Source organism: Tetrao urogallus, assembly GCF_951394365.1.
Source record: "Tetrao urogallus genome assembly, chromosome: 8".
NCBI classification, from domain to species: domain Eukaryota; kingdom Metazoa; phylum Chordata; class Aves; order Galliformes; family Phasianidae; genus Tetrao; species Tetrao urogallus.
The window spans coordinates 29,291,504-29,306,402 of NC_136821.1; the positions used below are offsets into that span (position 1 = coordinate 29,291,504).

Consider the following 14,899-nt stretch of genomic DNA (forward strand, 5'->3'; position numbering starts at 1 on the left):
TCCACTGAAAACCACAGGAAGTCTGCAAGCCCCATGCACACAAAATGATAATTCCTTTAGATCGGTTGCCTTGCTACCTTGCAACAGCAGAAAATTCATGAGCAGCTATGCAAGTAAATAACTAAAAATGCACTTCGCTTTGGTAGATCAAGTGATAGAACAGTAGAATTTGCTGGTAGAATGAATGACATTACAGTAAAGCGCTGAGCCTGAGCCATTGCAGTCGGTCAATTTTTGGTTTGATGGTAGTTGCAGATATACGATACACATACCCCAGGGAGTTTTGCTTGAGTAAGAGCTGTGCTGACTGAGCTTGTCACTGAGGACAGTGGGAGTTTTGTCTCAGCAGGAGCTGGGTAGATACTTTATGCTCTGACTCGCTGGGTACATCACTGCTCTAGGCTTAAAGCTACCCAGAATTGAATGACCAAAGTCTGCACCATGGTGGTAATAGAATCAGGCTTAATGGTGCTTGTGGGAAAGAAAAAAAAAAAACCAACCAACAAATAACTTTAGATTAAAAAAAAATAATCATACCTCTAGAGAGCGTCAGTTTCTCTTCCATCTGACTAATATTTTGGAAAAGGTGGAGTAAATAGTAAGAAGAAAAAACAGAGGGAAAATAACCGAACACATATATAGTTTTTGAAATTTGAAGAAAAGAATTTTTTTTTTGTCTTGGTAGCATGTTCAATTCGTATAACCATTATCCTTTCAAAGAGGAAAGGAAAAACTACAAAGCTGTAGGCAAGAAATAGAACTGGCAGCAGTGCCCTGTGTGTAAAACATCAGGATGGTGAAGCATTTCCTCTAAACTATCACAGTCACTGTTGTTGATGAGGCCTTTGGGGAGATATTTGCCTTTGAAAGTAAAGTGGGAAATCTTGCATGATGTATTTATTCACAGCTGTAAACAAAAGATGAATGAGCATAATTGTGTATAAAGCTTGAAAGCACTATAAGGCACGGAATCCAATTTCCCTAAGCAAGAACTTCAGTAGATATTATGTTCTAATAATGGCTTACATGAGAGATTGCAAGGTAATTTGTTGTCTCTCTGTAGTTTTACGCTGTTGGCAGAGAGTCTTTTTCAAGTTAGAAGGCAACTGGAAAAACTGGATGAGCTGTTGACCAGACTGACATACGATGGGGATCCCATCCCAGTGCAAAGACCTCAGCTGCTGGAAAAAGTCAATTTCCTGCTCTACAACCTCTTCCGCAAGTGAGTAAGCTATTGTGTATTTCATGTTGCTTTACTTGAACTGACACACATTTATTGCTAACAACAAAACCTAACTGTTAAGAGTTTCCAAAGGAAGGAGTATGTACAGCTGTCATCAAAACTCAGAGAAGCTGAAGGTACCAGAGAGCTTCTCATGTACAGCACTTAAGGTTTTGTGGTCAACTTCTTACTCTACGTGAACACCAAAACCCACTTATTTCAATCACGTACGTACCGCTGAGAATTCTGCGTAGTGAAGCAGCAGATCCTTCTCTTTTCTGTTCCCCACCAAAGTAGGCTTCCCTCCCAAATTCATCCATCTATTCATAGATAACATTTTCATAATTTGTCTTCTCTTTTGTACCGGCTATACAAGGAGACAGACCACAAGTGGCTATTCTATCAGCTGTGTCTGCAAGCAAAACATGGTTTATTGCTTTTTTATAAAATAAGGAAAAAAAAACCAATGATTTAATTTCACTGGAACCAGGTTCAGTGGACTTGTATAGCTTGATTTATGGTTCTGATAAAAGGCTATTCAATTGATATTTTAGTCCTACAGAATTTGATTTTGGTTTGATTTTAAAGGTATAACAGATATCTGATTCTTACGGGAACAATTCAAGTGTAAGTCAGACCCCGAGATCATTTAGAGAACTTAGAGTGAAAATGTATATCTCCCATTTTAGCATCTGCAGAGAAGTCAGTCTCAAAGAAATAGATAATATAGCTTACTATACATTTATTTATGCGTATTCCTATCAATCTACTTGTTTCATTTCTTTTTACCCTAGTTCATTTGTCGTTGAAAGGCAGCCCTGTATGCCAACACACCCCCAGAGGCCAATGGTTCTTAAAACGTTAATACAGTTCACCGTAAAATTAAGGTAAGAAAAGGAAGCCTGATATCAATTGCTCCCTTCATATGCTGCACTTTACTCTAGGAGACCATTTCAGGATCCATAAAGTAGTACAACTTCTGTGTGAGAGTCAGGCAGAGACCCTTTCGACTCCAGGGAGCTTTGTGAAGCAAGGGTCTAAAGGACACCGAACCTGTCGCTTGTAATAAGTGTCAATGAAGAGCAAACAGCAGAAGGAAGACAGGCAGACTGTGGCCAAAAGTCAGCACCTTCAGGAATCTATATTTATTGGATTCTTGGTTTAATGGCTTTGCAAGCTAACAAGTAATGATCCACATCATGCCAGGCAACATCAGAATACTCAGAGCCACTGTAGCACATTAGAAAGAGAAATATCTGCAGCTTACGAGGTGTGTGATTGGTGTATCAATGACAAGTTATTTCTCTCCCACTACCTCCTTGCTTGACTCTGTAAAATGAGGTGAGATTGGAGAGGATCTCGCATCTCATTTCCATCCAGCAGCAAAAAGAAGGCATAGAAGGTGGGGGAGCAGGTGTGGAAAGCGTACACAAAGCACAGTGCAGTTAGATATACAGATCCATCTCTGATCTTTTCATCGTCTTCCCCACTCCTGCAGGGAAGATAAAACACTCGCCACTGGATAAAGTCATCCCTCCTTTCATGCATAGGACCCTGCAAATCCTGATGCAGTGCTGGATCCGTTTTCAGATTATAATCATTTCAAATATTGTGATGTGGAGCTAGTGATCTCTATTATTTTCTGGTGACAAATTTGTTTGCTATAGCTTGTTTTTGGTTTTTGTTTTTGTTTTTTTCTTTTTGAGTGTTCACTTATAAATTTTCTGTTTTGAAGGTTGCTAATTAAATTGCCAGAGCTGAACTACCAGATCAGAGTGAAAGCAACTATCGACAAGTAAGAAACTTTAAAGTGAAGATATTAGACAACTCTTTTCCTACAGAGACCACGCAGCTTTTTCAGTAGCTGCCCTATCTGCTTTCAAATTTGCTTAAAGGGGGAAAGAAACCAATGAACAGTTGAAACATATGAGTTTCACACAGGGTAATGAGGGTAATGACTCTCTCTAATGTGGAAAATCTCTTTGTACTTTAAAAGAAAGCTACTCTTAACTGATATTTTGAAATTGGAGACGAAACATCCATTTAACATTTGTTTCAAACCTTAAATAAAATCCAGCTTTAAATAGTGGCATCACAGAAAACTTGAAATCAAACTCTGTTGCGTTTATGGGGCAGTCATTCCCTCTGCCTGTGCCAATAGTCCCAGCACCTTCAATGCAGCTGCTCCAAGCATTACACACAATTTGTGCTTGGAAAGCTGGTGCTGTAATTACTAACTACAGCAGCTTACAGTGTTTTACTCCTGCCTGACATCAAGGCTGTTGCATAAGCTCCTCCTTACTAACAGATTCAGTACTCCATTAGCTCCCATTACTTCTTATAGCAACCATGAACCCCAGCTCCTACTGCTGGTTATAATTTCTTGAGCAAAAGGCATTTCAGAGCCTGCCTATAATATACTAGATGCAGAGCCAACACTTTTGTACAAGTACATCTGTTTGAGATGATTATTCTTCTTAGCAAGATCATGATTTTCAGTACAACGTAAAGACCTGACCCCAGAGCAAGCTTGGTTACCATTAGGTGAGGGCCCCCCTACTATGAAAAACCACCAGGTCTGATTCCAAAATCAGCACAGCTGATCCAACTCCCCACTGCTCACCATTCTCCCTTGCTCTGACCACGATGCTTCTATTAGCTCCCTACAAACCACTCTGCTCCTGGCTGCATGGGCACAGGTGCTGGGCCAAAAGAAGGAAGACCAACACCTGGTGGATAAGCAGTAGGAGACAAGACAGCTTCATCTCAGAAGCTGTTTATGTGCACCACCAGTGTGCCAAGACCTATCTACACAGGCCTCTATTGCCTCACCACACACTCAATTAGCACAGCAACTTTCAATTTCCATACATCATTCCAACAGCAGAGGGGGAAGAAGTTAGATACAATACCTGCACATCAGAAATTTCTGTTATTTTTCCCAAAAATTGCAGCGATATCAGTAACATACATTCAACAGATAAGGGAAAATATACTGTCTCGAGATACATGACTCAAAGCAAGCACAGCTCACGTTTACTGATACATCATCTGTTTCCTCCTCTACCCTTCTTCTATTTTAGGAATGTTTCAACAGTGAGGTAAGGAAACAAAATATGAGAGCCCTTCAGCTATCCAGCATGTTTTCACTGGAGTGAGTAAGTGTAATGTTCTCCATAGCAATCGTAGATTTGTTCTGTGTGGAACGCACGTGAAAGCCATGAACATGGATGAGTCAGCAAATGGCAGCCTGTCAGTAGAATTCCGACACCTGGTAAGCTTTTCTTACCCTGCACCTGCTCTTTTCTTGCCCTGCACCTCTGGCAAGGAATTAAGATACTCTTTAAAAGCTACACAAGGAGAACTGCACTGCTGTCAAATCCACACTCATTCTCTTCTCCCTTAGAGGATCATTTACTCCTGCAACACCTGTATCACACTCCATACTGCCATAAAGTGAGACTGTATTTCCACAGAAATTACAAAACAAACCCTGCTTAATGCCAGAAGAGGAAATGATTTATCATGCTGAATTACACAGAAACTTTAAAAAAAAAAAAAAAAAAGCCTATGTCCAGGTGAAATACATAATTGAATGCTTTGGATCTGATTGAAACAATGCCTGAGACAAAAGGCTTTTTGAGAGCCAACAGAAGTATTCTGGTAGCTTCTCCAGTGTCTTCCTAAGTCCTGCTTTCAAAGCAGACTCCCTCACCTACAGTACTTTTCCAATAAAAATATTTATCAGAAGGCCACTCACTGAATGGACTTCAATGAAGTGTATCTGTAAATTCAAAACAAATCCCTATTATGCTAAGGGCACCACAGCTACAGTTGATATTCTTTATGTACTCATCTGTAGTTTCTCTGCCACGTAATTTCTGTTTTGCTTTATACAGCAGCCGAAAGAAATGAAATCAAGTGCTGGAAGCAAAGGAAATGAGGTTGGTGGATTTATTTTACTTGGTAGTTTTGATTACTCTCCCAAGTATTTCAGGCTGGATTTTATTTAAACCCAACAGCAACCATATGTAAGTAAATTAGATTTTGAAATATATACTCTCCTTCTAAGTGTCGGACTCAATAATCATGTGATTGTATGAGCACAGTGAGAACCTTTCAGAAGTACTCAGAAAACTCAATTATGTGCCTCACGTAATAGCTACAGAAGATGGTTAGGAAGTAATCACCTGAATGCCTGCATGCATTGCCCTGCATGGCCTTCTCTTTGGTCAAACAGTTACCTTCTGAAAAAACAAGCTTTTTGAGCAGAGCAAGCTGACATGTGTGATCTGTTGGCCACGCTCACAGCTGACATGATGGTGTGATTGTACTTGCCTAAAAGATGTTGGCATGCCCAAACCAGGACCAAATTCCGACTGATTTTCGTCTGAATCCTGGTCTGGTGTCCCCCTCGTGCGGTGACACAGCAGCATGACACGTCAGATCGAGCAACAGCCACCCGCAGCATTAGGACGTCCTAGTGTTAGTGACATGGCTTACTGCTATCTGATTTTCACCAGCGGGGCTCCTCCTTGGTCAAAGCACCGCCTGGAACCTTTAGGAGCATAAACATTTGTTGAACAACAGCTAAAAGCATATATTTGTTTAGGCTTAGATGTGTTTTTCCAAAAATCTCAGGTTTTTGAAACTTCTAATGGGGCAGAGATAAGGGAAGTTTCCCAAACCTTTTCGGCTTGATTCTACCTGTGTTAAAACAGTTGAGCTGAGTGGATGGATGAGCATTTCACTTAAAAGCAGACAGCTCTGAGCTGGATCTTCCCTTTGTAAGGCAGCTGTGTGATTCAGATGCCTGAGCATCTCCTGCAGCCTCAGCCTCCCATGTACACAGAACCTTTTGTTACAGCATCTGTACACGTCCTGAAGGAGGTGCTCTGGGGGAAACAGAAGGCCGTGAGGCACTTTCCCAAGGAACACTTCCATTTATGTTGACTCAAAGTGGAAGTACTTGGATTCAGAAACACAAATCATCCCTTCTCTCCTCTCTTGTCCTTCTTGCCCCCTTTTTTTTTTTTTTTTTTTTTTTTTAAATTTTATTTTATTTTTTAAGAAGTCTGGCCAAACAAATATGCAATGGGAAAAAAAAAAAAAAAAGCAGGAAAAAATGGCAAAAAGCTTTTTATATTTTGACTCGCGGGGATGGAAGTATCTATTTTTAAAGACATGTTTCTCAAGGGGCAGAGATTTTACAGAGCTGTTTATAGAGCTATGCTAGTTTGTAATCCAAGCAAAATGTTGTAACACAAGCTAATCAACTACGACAAGCAGATTGTTTGTCAAGAAGTTTCTGCATATACTTGAAAGAAAACAAAACTGTTCTCTAGGACAGAAGCCTACTTGTGCTTAAGGACATGGTTCCTGTAACTGCTTTTTTTGAGCTGCTTGTCTCCTATTTAACATCCGTGTTTAGATTGGGGCTGTCAATCAGTAAAGAAACTTTTAGGAAGAGTGGGAGACAATAGCAGACACACAAAAATCTGTTACATTTGTGTGCAACACCACGCTGTAAAGCAACATTTTTACACAAGTTGAAAGTAAAGAAAGCATTGCTTTTAAAACCAGGGTTGCTGGTTTTGTTTTGGTTTAAGAATCATCAGAAAAAAAATCTACCAGAGATCTGGATTAGAGTTTAACAAAGGGTTTCCTTCTTTTTCTCTTCTGCTTAGAGATTACACAATGCTGCAAGAAAACACACATCTAATCTCAGCAGCTGGATTGCCCAGGCAGTGTTAAATACCAAGCATACACTCAGTTCATTATCTGCTTTCTCCCCTCAGGGCCCTCATATGGTGACTGAAGAGCTGCACTCCATCAGCTTTGAAACGCAGGTCTGCCTGTATGGACTGACTATCAATTTGGAAGTGAGTATATTCTGGATAGATTTTCTGTGGTGAGAACAAGCAGCATTTTGCAGGGGCTCACAAGGAACAAGCCTGTTGGGCCAAGCCGCAGGCCCATCTATCCTAGATGCTGTCTTCAGCAGTAAGCAGTTGCCAGATTTCCAGAACTGCTCAGAGGGCTGCACAGATTTCATGTGATGTTCTTAGCCCTTCTATGCAGAAGCCAAAATACAGGCTGATCTAAAGACCATACAATCCATTTAAGCCAGTGACCAAAAAATAAAAAAAATAATAATAAAAAAAAATCATACACACTAGAAGGCACGTTCCTCCATTAAACATCACAAATTAACACATTAGAGAACGTTACGACAATTGCAAGCAATATGCTCAGGATATCCCCGCGTACCTAAAACAGACCATTCTTACAACCAATTTAGTGACCAACACTACCAGGTCTCACTCTTCTGCCTGCAAAAAGTCATGCAGTCATTTTTCTTTACAGCTTTCATGCAGCTAAAAGCCAAATTTGCTGCCCAGGCCAAGCTAACTCAAAACCTGAACACCCTCCCAAAGCCCATTTCTCTCTATAAACAGGCTGGGCATCAGTTATCAACAGTTGGTCTTGCTCTACCATGCTGGAAGAGCCCAGGCTATAGAGCACTATTTGGAGGGGGCAGAAGACCAAGGAAGGGCTAAAAGACAAGTAATACTGCACTGTCATTACCTACTGTGCTCTTTTTTTCCCCTAGACGAGCTCTTTGCCTGTAGTGATGATTTCCAACGTCAGCCAGTTACCCAATGCATGGGCTTCTATTATTTGGTACAACTTATCAACCAACGACCCTCAGGTAGGTCTTCAGTACACAAATAGTGGCTTCCTGCATTCTCACGCTCCTATTATTTGGTTGCCAAGTACATTCATTATAAAAAGGCTGTTTCTCCCTCTTAAGCAGACCTTATTTTCTTCAAATATGCAGTAATCAACATCATACTTGTACATTATTTGTTCTGTCTTTTGTTCCCTACCCAGATGTAAAACCGTATGCCTCTTAGCTTTCATTTTTTTAGACTGAAGTAGTAGCTCACAAACTAAGGAAGGATGATTGCCCTTCTTCACAACTTTCCCAGGTCAAATTTGTCTTTCTGGAACATGGTTGATTAAAATCATACACAGCACAAAATAATTTCACAGGTGCAATTCAAAACTATTGAAGTAGATATATGGTTGGGTCTATAATGTAATTAAATGCTATTTCCCCTCATTTTAGAGAAGCTAATGCTTTGCACAGAGAAGACTGCAAGAGCCAGGTAGCACTGTCTAGTAGCTTCAATGCTGAGCAAAAGCAGAATCATTATTTCCTCGTCTCCTGCTGGCACAGCACAAATTTTACATTCAATTGCTGTTACTGCGTTTGCAAGTTGCTGAACACAGTATCTGCATTTATTGGACAGGCATTAAGCATATTTTCACTGCTTTAACATACATCACTATCAGAAGCATAGCAAGGTATTTTATCATCCAAGATGTACACAGCCTCCTACTCTCTCCAGGAGCATCCCTCTATCGGTTTGCTAGTAACCAGGGAGGAACCAAGGCATCTTTGTCCAAGTCCATTCCGCTCCCCATTCCACCATACCCCTTGCATTATTTTTTTTATTTGTCAACACCTCTGGCCTCTGCTTAAGCACTTGCTGCTTTCTTTTAAAGCCTGGAGTACTTTCCATAGTTGCTAGTAGCCTAAACAAAGCATTCGTTCTGTTGCAGAACTTATCTTTCTTTAACAACCCCCCTGCCGCCACTCTAAGTCAGCTCTTAGAAGTACTGAGCTGGCAGTTTTCATCCTATGTTGGCCGTGGACTCAATTCTGAGCAACTCAACATGCTGGCAGAGAAACTTATGGGTAAGTCTGTAGAAACATACGGATGTTATTTGTTTGGGGGCTCTTTTATTTGATAGTCCAGATTGATGACTTAAAGCATGACCTTCACTTCCACCCTTGACTTCAAAAATACCATTGTGACATTGTTTTTCTTTAAAGAAAAGCACACGTCAGCTTATTCTTACCACAAAGTGATTCAACTTCTGAATATCTAGGCTGCTAAGCTGAAGAAAGAGGGCATTAGAGTCACGTTCAACACTGTTTTGTTTCCTTAGCAAGTAGTTGTTATCTCCAGCATCAGCTATCAAAAGGAAGTCTTTTTTGCTTGCTTATGGGATTTTGGCCTTTTTGGTGACAGCAATGTGTTGGCTTTTTTGTTTTTTGTTTTTTTCTTAAAGTATCTGTTCTCTGGGGCACATTTAGATCCTGGGATCTTTTACTCACAGCAACATAGAAATGAAGCCCTGCATGGTTAGAAGTCGGTGAGACAAGCAAAAAAATGCTTCAGTCCGACTGTCCTTGCGAAGGAAGAGGCCTCAGGAGAAGGCTGGCAGAATTAAGAAAGCATTACCTGTTCCTGCAGAAGTCAGGGCCAGTTTCCTTTAGTAAAGAGTGTCTTTTCTAATGGTTTCTTATTAGGTAATGGAGTAGAAAACATCCCTGTTATTCAGTTACAACCGTAATATGAGAAGAAAAAAAAAAAGAAAACATCTGAAAACTTGGAAGCTCAAGATAGGGCAAGAGAAATGACACTTAGACTGAAACCAAAACTGAGCTCAGTGTTGCACCAATGAGGCCCCAGGCAACTTCAGGCAGATATTCCTCAGGCTACCATCAGCAACTACTTCAGAAAGATACACAAAACTCATCTGCCAGCTGCATTCTTTCTCCATGAACACAGGCCTTAGCAAGCCCCTCTCAATGCCTCTCCAAGCCCGGATGGGCTACACTATTTTTCAGCTGTATAGATGTGAACTAACATTTCTTTCACAACTTCAGAAAAGCAGACTCACATTTTTCTATTTTACTTTTAGGGCAACAGGTCAGTTACAGTGACTACCAGCTCTCCTGGGCAAAGTTCTGCAAGGTACGGTTCTGAAAGTAACCCACTGATGTCAGTGATGAGACTCTCAATTGCCTTGTGTGGCTCTTGTAGCCCAGCACAACCAAATGAAGTCTAAAAGCTTCACAATGAAAACAGTATTTCCTGAAGTTTAAAGCTTGGGCTAAGAGATCTATTTAACTACATTTATACAGGTACCAGAAACAGTTATTATAGTCAAGTATGCCCTGTATGTTTCTGTAAATCATACAATCATGTTTGCAAAAGGCATTTAAAGTCATCAGGTGCTACTGAATAATCAATATAGATCGTGCTGTCAGTGCACAGAATGTTCTTCATAAAGCATACAGTATGTTTTCCCTACATGCTCAGTTGTGACTTAAATTATTTCAAGTCTGTCTCCACATTCGGTAACTTTGATCAGAAATTACAACACTGAAAAAAAGAAGAGTAAATGCTTTTTGTTCACACTATATTAAAACACATCATTGAAAGTAGTTCCAACTCTCAAAATATAATGTCATAATGAGAGAAACTTTGAATATGAGTTTTTCTTTTAAAAAAAAAGGGAGTTGCAATGCATATCTTTAAAAAACTTCATAGTATTCACATTAGGCTTAAAGCAGATATATTACTGAAAGCAGCAATTCCAATTTGTCATTGCAACAGATGCTAGATTACTCTTCAGGAATTGAGACAGCTATGTCACGTGGATGCGGTGTAACAATATTCTCATAATGTTCTTCTTCTGCATGCGTTTCCCATTAGGAACATTTACCTGGCAAGTCTTTTACCTTTTGGATTTGGCTTGAAGCTATACTGGACTTAATTAAAAAACACATTCTTCCTCTTTGGATTGATGGGTGAGCAAGAAATAACAACAGCCATGCGATGACCTCTCCCTGCTTTACCCTTTTTCTTCACTAGCTGGACAGAAGAGAACTTGCAAAGAGTCGAACACTTCTGTCTCTTTTTCCCCATTTATGATGTTTCAAACTCTTTGCAAAAAGGGAACACCTCTGAATCTATTAGAAATGCAGAACTAAGTCCATATTTTTTGCAAAAGTAAAACCATGATTTCCTATTACACTTCAGGTACGTAATGGGATTTGTAAGCAAAGAGAAGGAACGAATTTTGCTCAAAGACAAGACACCAGGAACATTTTTATTAAGGTTTAGTGAAAGCAATCTGGGTGGAATTACCTTTACTTGGGTGGATCAGTTAGAAAATGGTAAGTGCAATTGAAAAAAATATTAACAGAGCTCAAACCCTTTGGTATAATTGTAACCACAGTTCGTTGAGTTTTTGTTGTTGTTGTTGTTGTTTAGAAGTGAAGTTCATGTGTATAGTGTTAGTTTGGTTTGGGGAGAGGAACACAGACCAAGCTTTGCAAATCTTCCTCTCAGTGTTTTATATTACCATAAATAGGTTCATTAGGGGATGTACCTGCTTACTGCAGGCTTTACGTTTGTTCCCACGTGTGGAGGAAGAATGCCTTGAAAGATGTCGGTACAAAAGGCAAAACCCGTACCAGTGTAAACTTAGAGGGAAAACAAAAAGCGTTCCAAGTAGAGATGTTGGTCTAGCAGCTATCAGCAGCTCCGTGCCCTTGTGTTCCTACAGGAGAAGTGACATTCCATTCGGTGGAACCCTACAACAAAGGCCGCTTAGCTGCGCTGCCCTTTGCTGACATACTGCGAGATTACAAAGTTATCATGGCAGACAACGTTCCCGAAAACCCTCTGAAGTATCTGTACCCAGACATTCCCAAAGACAAGGCCTTTGGCAAACACTACAGCTGTCAGCCGAATGAAGGTTGGGCTCCCTTTCTGTACTTAACCCTTCTGGAAAGCAGCTTCAAGGCCAAGAGGCAACTCAAGGAATCTGGGGAGAGGAAGGGAACAGATCACGATGCCTCCTTTAATCGGCATCTTCATGAGAAATGTTTGATGTGTGTCTGTCATGCAGGCAGTTTCATTTTACAGAGCCACAGTCTTAGAGGTTACATTAGAGGCTACAACAACACTGTTTAAAAGAAGCTAAGAAGTAGATCTTGAGTTAGAAGGAGTCAAAGTAATTGGATTTTTTTTTCCTGACCAATACATTGCAAAATTCAGTATTCAGACGTTCAGAGGAGATGGAGAGCCATCCTGCTCTTCAGCTTCCTAAATGGGTAAAATTGTAACAAGCTGTGTCTTTAATTTCAAAGAATTCTGACTTTTCTGAAGAGCTTGGAAGGCCTGCTTTCATTTCACAATGAGGCAGCAGTTGCCCCTGGTAACTACACTGGAAAGTACAGCTAGATAAATTAGCTCAAAAGGCTAGATAAGATTAGTTCCAAACATGCTCGCTCTTCTCTGGGTTTCAAGTCAAACCATTTTTAGATCAAGCTTGCATCCCATCAAAAAGAAAAAAACAAAACCCTGATTTTTCTAGATAAGCTCAGAATGATGTGTATTTCTTTATAAAAGACTACAAGGCATTTGGATTCAAATCCCTACACTTCTTAAAGATGCTTTGAGGCAGCAAATGCTTTTCTTCTTCGTTTTAATTCAGTGGACTTGGTCTAATGCTCAAGCCCTCTAAAAAAAATTATGCACCTATTTAATTTCAAGCAAAAGACAAATGTGAAGCTGTGATACAGACAGGGCTCCATGCAAGCATTTGCAGTACCGAAAAGTACTCAGATCTCTTCTATCAGCTGTTACACTGTACATCAAGATAGTGATGTAGGTATTTCCAGTGGGGAAGCACGGTCATTTCTGTGACTAGGACCTGAACCTGGACATTAACCTCAGGAATTCCCTCATTTTATGGCTGCTTATTTAATCACAGATATTTCTCACCTTATGGCCTGCAGCATAATCAATTTCAAACCAACAGTAAAATTAATGGGCAGTATTTAATTTCTCTACTATTGGCTTTTTAGTCTCAAAACCCTCAGACGGAGGAGTCAAAGGTTACGTTCCTTCTGTATTTATCCCAGTCTCCAAAATGTGAGTAACCATAGAGACGTATTACTCTGATTTTCTATTACATTTACATACCTTTACTAACTTATCCCTGCCTCTCCTCCCCCATTCAGATAGTTTGGGGCAGCAACGCATCTGAGTTTTGGTTTGGGCAAAGACTGCTAAAAACAAAAAAAGGGAAGCAAAGAACTTGACTGGAGTGCTTCTCTCATGCACGTGGCAAAACATTTGTCAGAACTGAATGCAAACTTAATGGTTCTTTGGTCATCTTTCACTGTTCCCTTTTTCAGCAGCTGATATTACAGAGTCAGGCTTAACCTCTGTCTTCCTTTAGACCTATTCCCTGCGTTTTTAAACACTAGTCATTGGCATATGCTCACAGGGCCACCAGCAAGACCGAATATAAGCTTAACTAACTTCATTAAGCATTCAACATGAGTCAATTCACTATAGCCCACAATCCTCCATGAAGCTGGAGGGATTTAGGTTACTTTAATATCATTTTCTTTTTTTTTTTTTTTTTAAAGCTTAAATGACTCTACAGATCCACATTCTCCATCAGATCTTCTTCCAATGTCTCCAAGTGTTTATGCTGTGCTGAGAGAACATCTGAGTCCCACAGCCATCGAAACTGCCGTACGTTGTAAACTTTTCCACTGATAAGTTAACACTTAGCAAACTGCACCTGCAACACAGATGCTGGTTACAGAAAGGCCACTCATACCATTACCAAAATCCTAGCTTGTCCATCACTTGCACTATTGCATTCTGAACCAGTGGTACAAATATTTCCTACTCTGACGCAGACAAGATGCTGCAGCATACTTGGATGCGTTGTCTGATATGAAGCTGTCTTAGCTCTTGGCCAGGGAATCTTGAGCATTCACTCATTTGTTTGAATATATTAAAACAGTTCTGACCTTCTAAATTGCATCTGTGAACTACACATGCTAGCTGGCATTTCCCTGTTTCAGCAGTGAAAAGAATAGTTGGCTTCACTTTTATCATCAAATTCCAAATATTCTCAGGTTGTTGGTTTTTTTTTTTAAGCATATGCAATAATTCTTAAGCCAGCTCTTCCCAGAGCTTGAGAGGGTCAAATAGAATCATCCTGCAGTTTTTAAGGGCACTAGAGAAGCAGTTCACTGCTGCTAAGTGGGAGGCGAATTGCTGAAGGCCCTTGCTAGGAACGTGTTCAAGTTCTGCAAGAAATTAGGGGAGAAAAGATTTTTGAAAGGGTTTTGTTCTTATTTTGTTGTTTCCTTGGACTTGGTTTTCTATATTTCCTTTGATTGTTTCATTGTTTTTGTTGTTGACTTCTATTTTCCATTCTATTTACCCTGCTAAATGAGAAAGGAGGAAAAACAGAGTTTATTATCTCAAATTCACACACCAGGTGAACAAGTGGTGCTGTACCGAAGTACAGTAAGCAAAGTTGCTATTGTTAAAGCAACAGATTTTCTCTATGAGGTGTCAGTGAAAGAGCTCTGTGCAATGCAGAGAACAAGAGTGAAAGCTGCAGCAGAACACGATATCCTACTCAGTAACAGCCTTAGCAGCCTTGCTGAACTCTTATCCATTCCTCTGCTCACTGCAAAAGCAAGATTCCACTAAGAGACTTTCTGTCCAAATCCATAGGTTACAAGAAGCACAGAAGTTGATAAAAAGATACACAATTTTTCTTGAGAACTTTTACTATGCTGTTTTCCAAAGAGAATTACTAGATCTTGTAAAGAACTAGAAAAGACATCTTTAGAGTCTTAAGAGCTGTCAAGATTACACTACAGCTACACTGAGGTTTGATGTGCAACTCCTCTTGAACGAGCAGCAGTAACTGCCCTGAGACTGATCTTTTCTTTTTTCCTTCTAGCTGAGTTCTCCTTACTCGACCGACTGA

At 40.1% G+C, this 14,899-nt stretch overlaps 1 protein-coding gene across 1 annotated transcript in view; it reads left to right on the forward strand.

Moving 5' to 3' along the window:
• Positions 1-14,899, forward strand: part of STAT4 (signal transducer and activator of transcription 4) — a gene marked incomplete at both ends in the record, with an annotated part of 34,942 nt that extends 20,043 nt beyond the window's left edge. Inside the window, 16 exons of the mRNA XM_079539106.1 lie at positions 1,064-1,222; positions 2,017-2,109; positions 2,958-3,017; positions 4,306-4,323; positions 4,403-4,496; positions 5,122-5,166; positions 7,021-7,104; positions 7,836-7,934; positions 8,852-8,987; positions 10,001-10,053; positions 10,798-10,892; positions 11,125-11,261; positions 11,654-11,845; positions 12,960-13,026; positions 13,530-13,638; positions 14,873-14,899. Of these exons, the coding sequence (XP_079395232.1) occupies positions 1,064-1,222; positions 2,017-2,109; positions 2,958-3,017; positions 4,306-4,323; positions 4,403-4,496; positions 5,122-5,166; positions 7,021-7,104; positions 7,836-7,934; positions 8,852-8,987; positions 10,001-10,053; positions 10,798-10,892; positions 11,125-11,261; positions 11,654-11,845; positions 12,960-13,026; positions 13,530-13,638; positions 14,873-14,899 (1,468 nt within the window). The remainder of the gene's footprint in view (positions 1-1,063; positions 1,223-2,016; positions 2,110-2,957; positions 3,018-4,305; positions 4,324-4,402; positions 4,497-5,121; positions 5,167-7,020; positions 7,105-7,835; positions 7,935-8,851; positions 8,988-10,000; positions 10,054-10,797; positions 10,893-11,124; positions 11,262-11,653; positions 11,846-12,959; positions 13,027-13,529; positions 13,639-14,872) is intronic.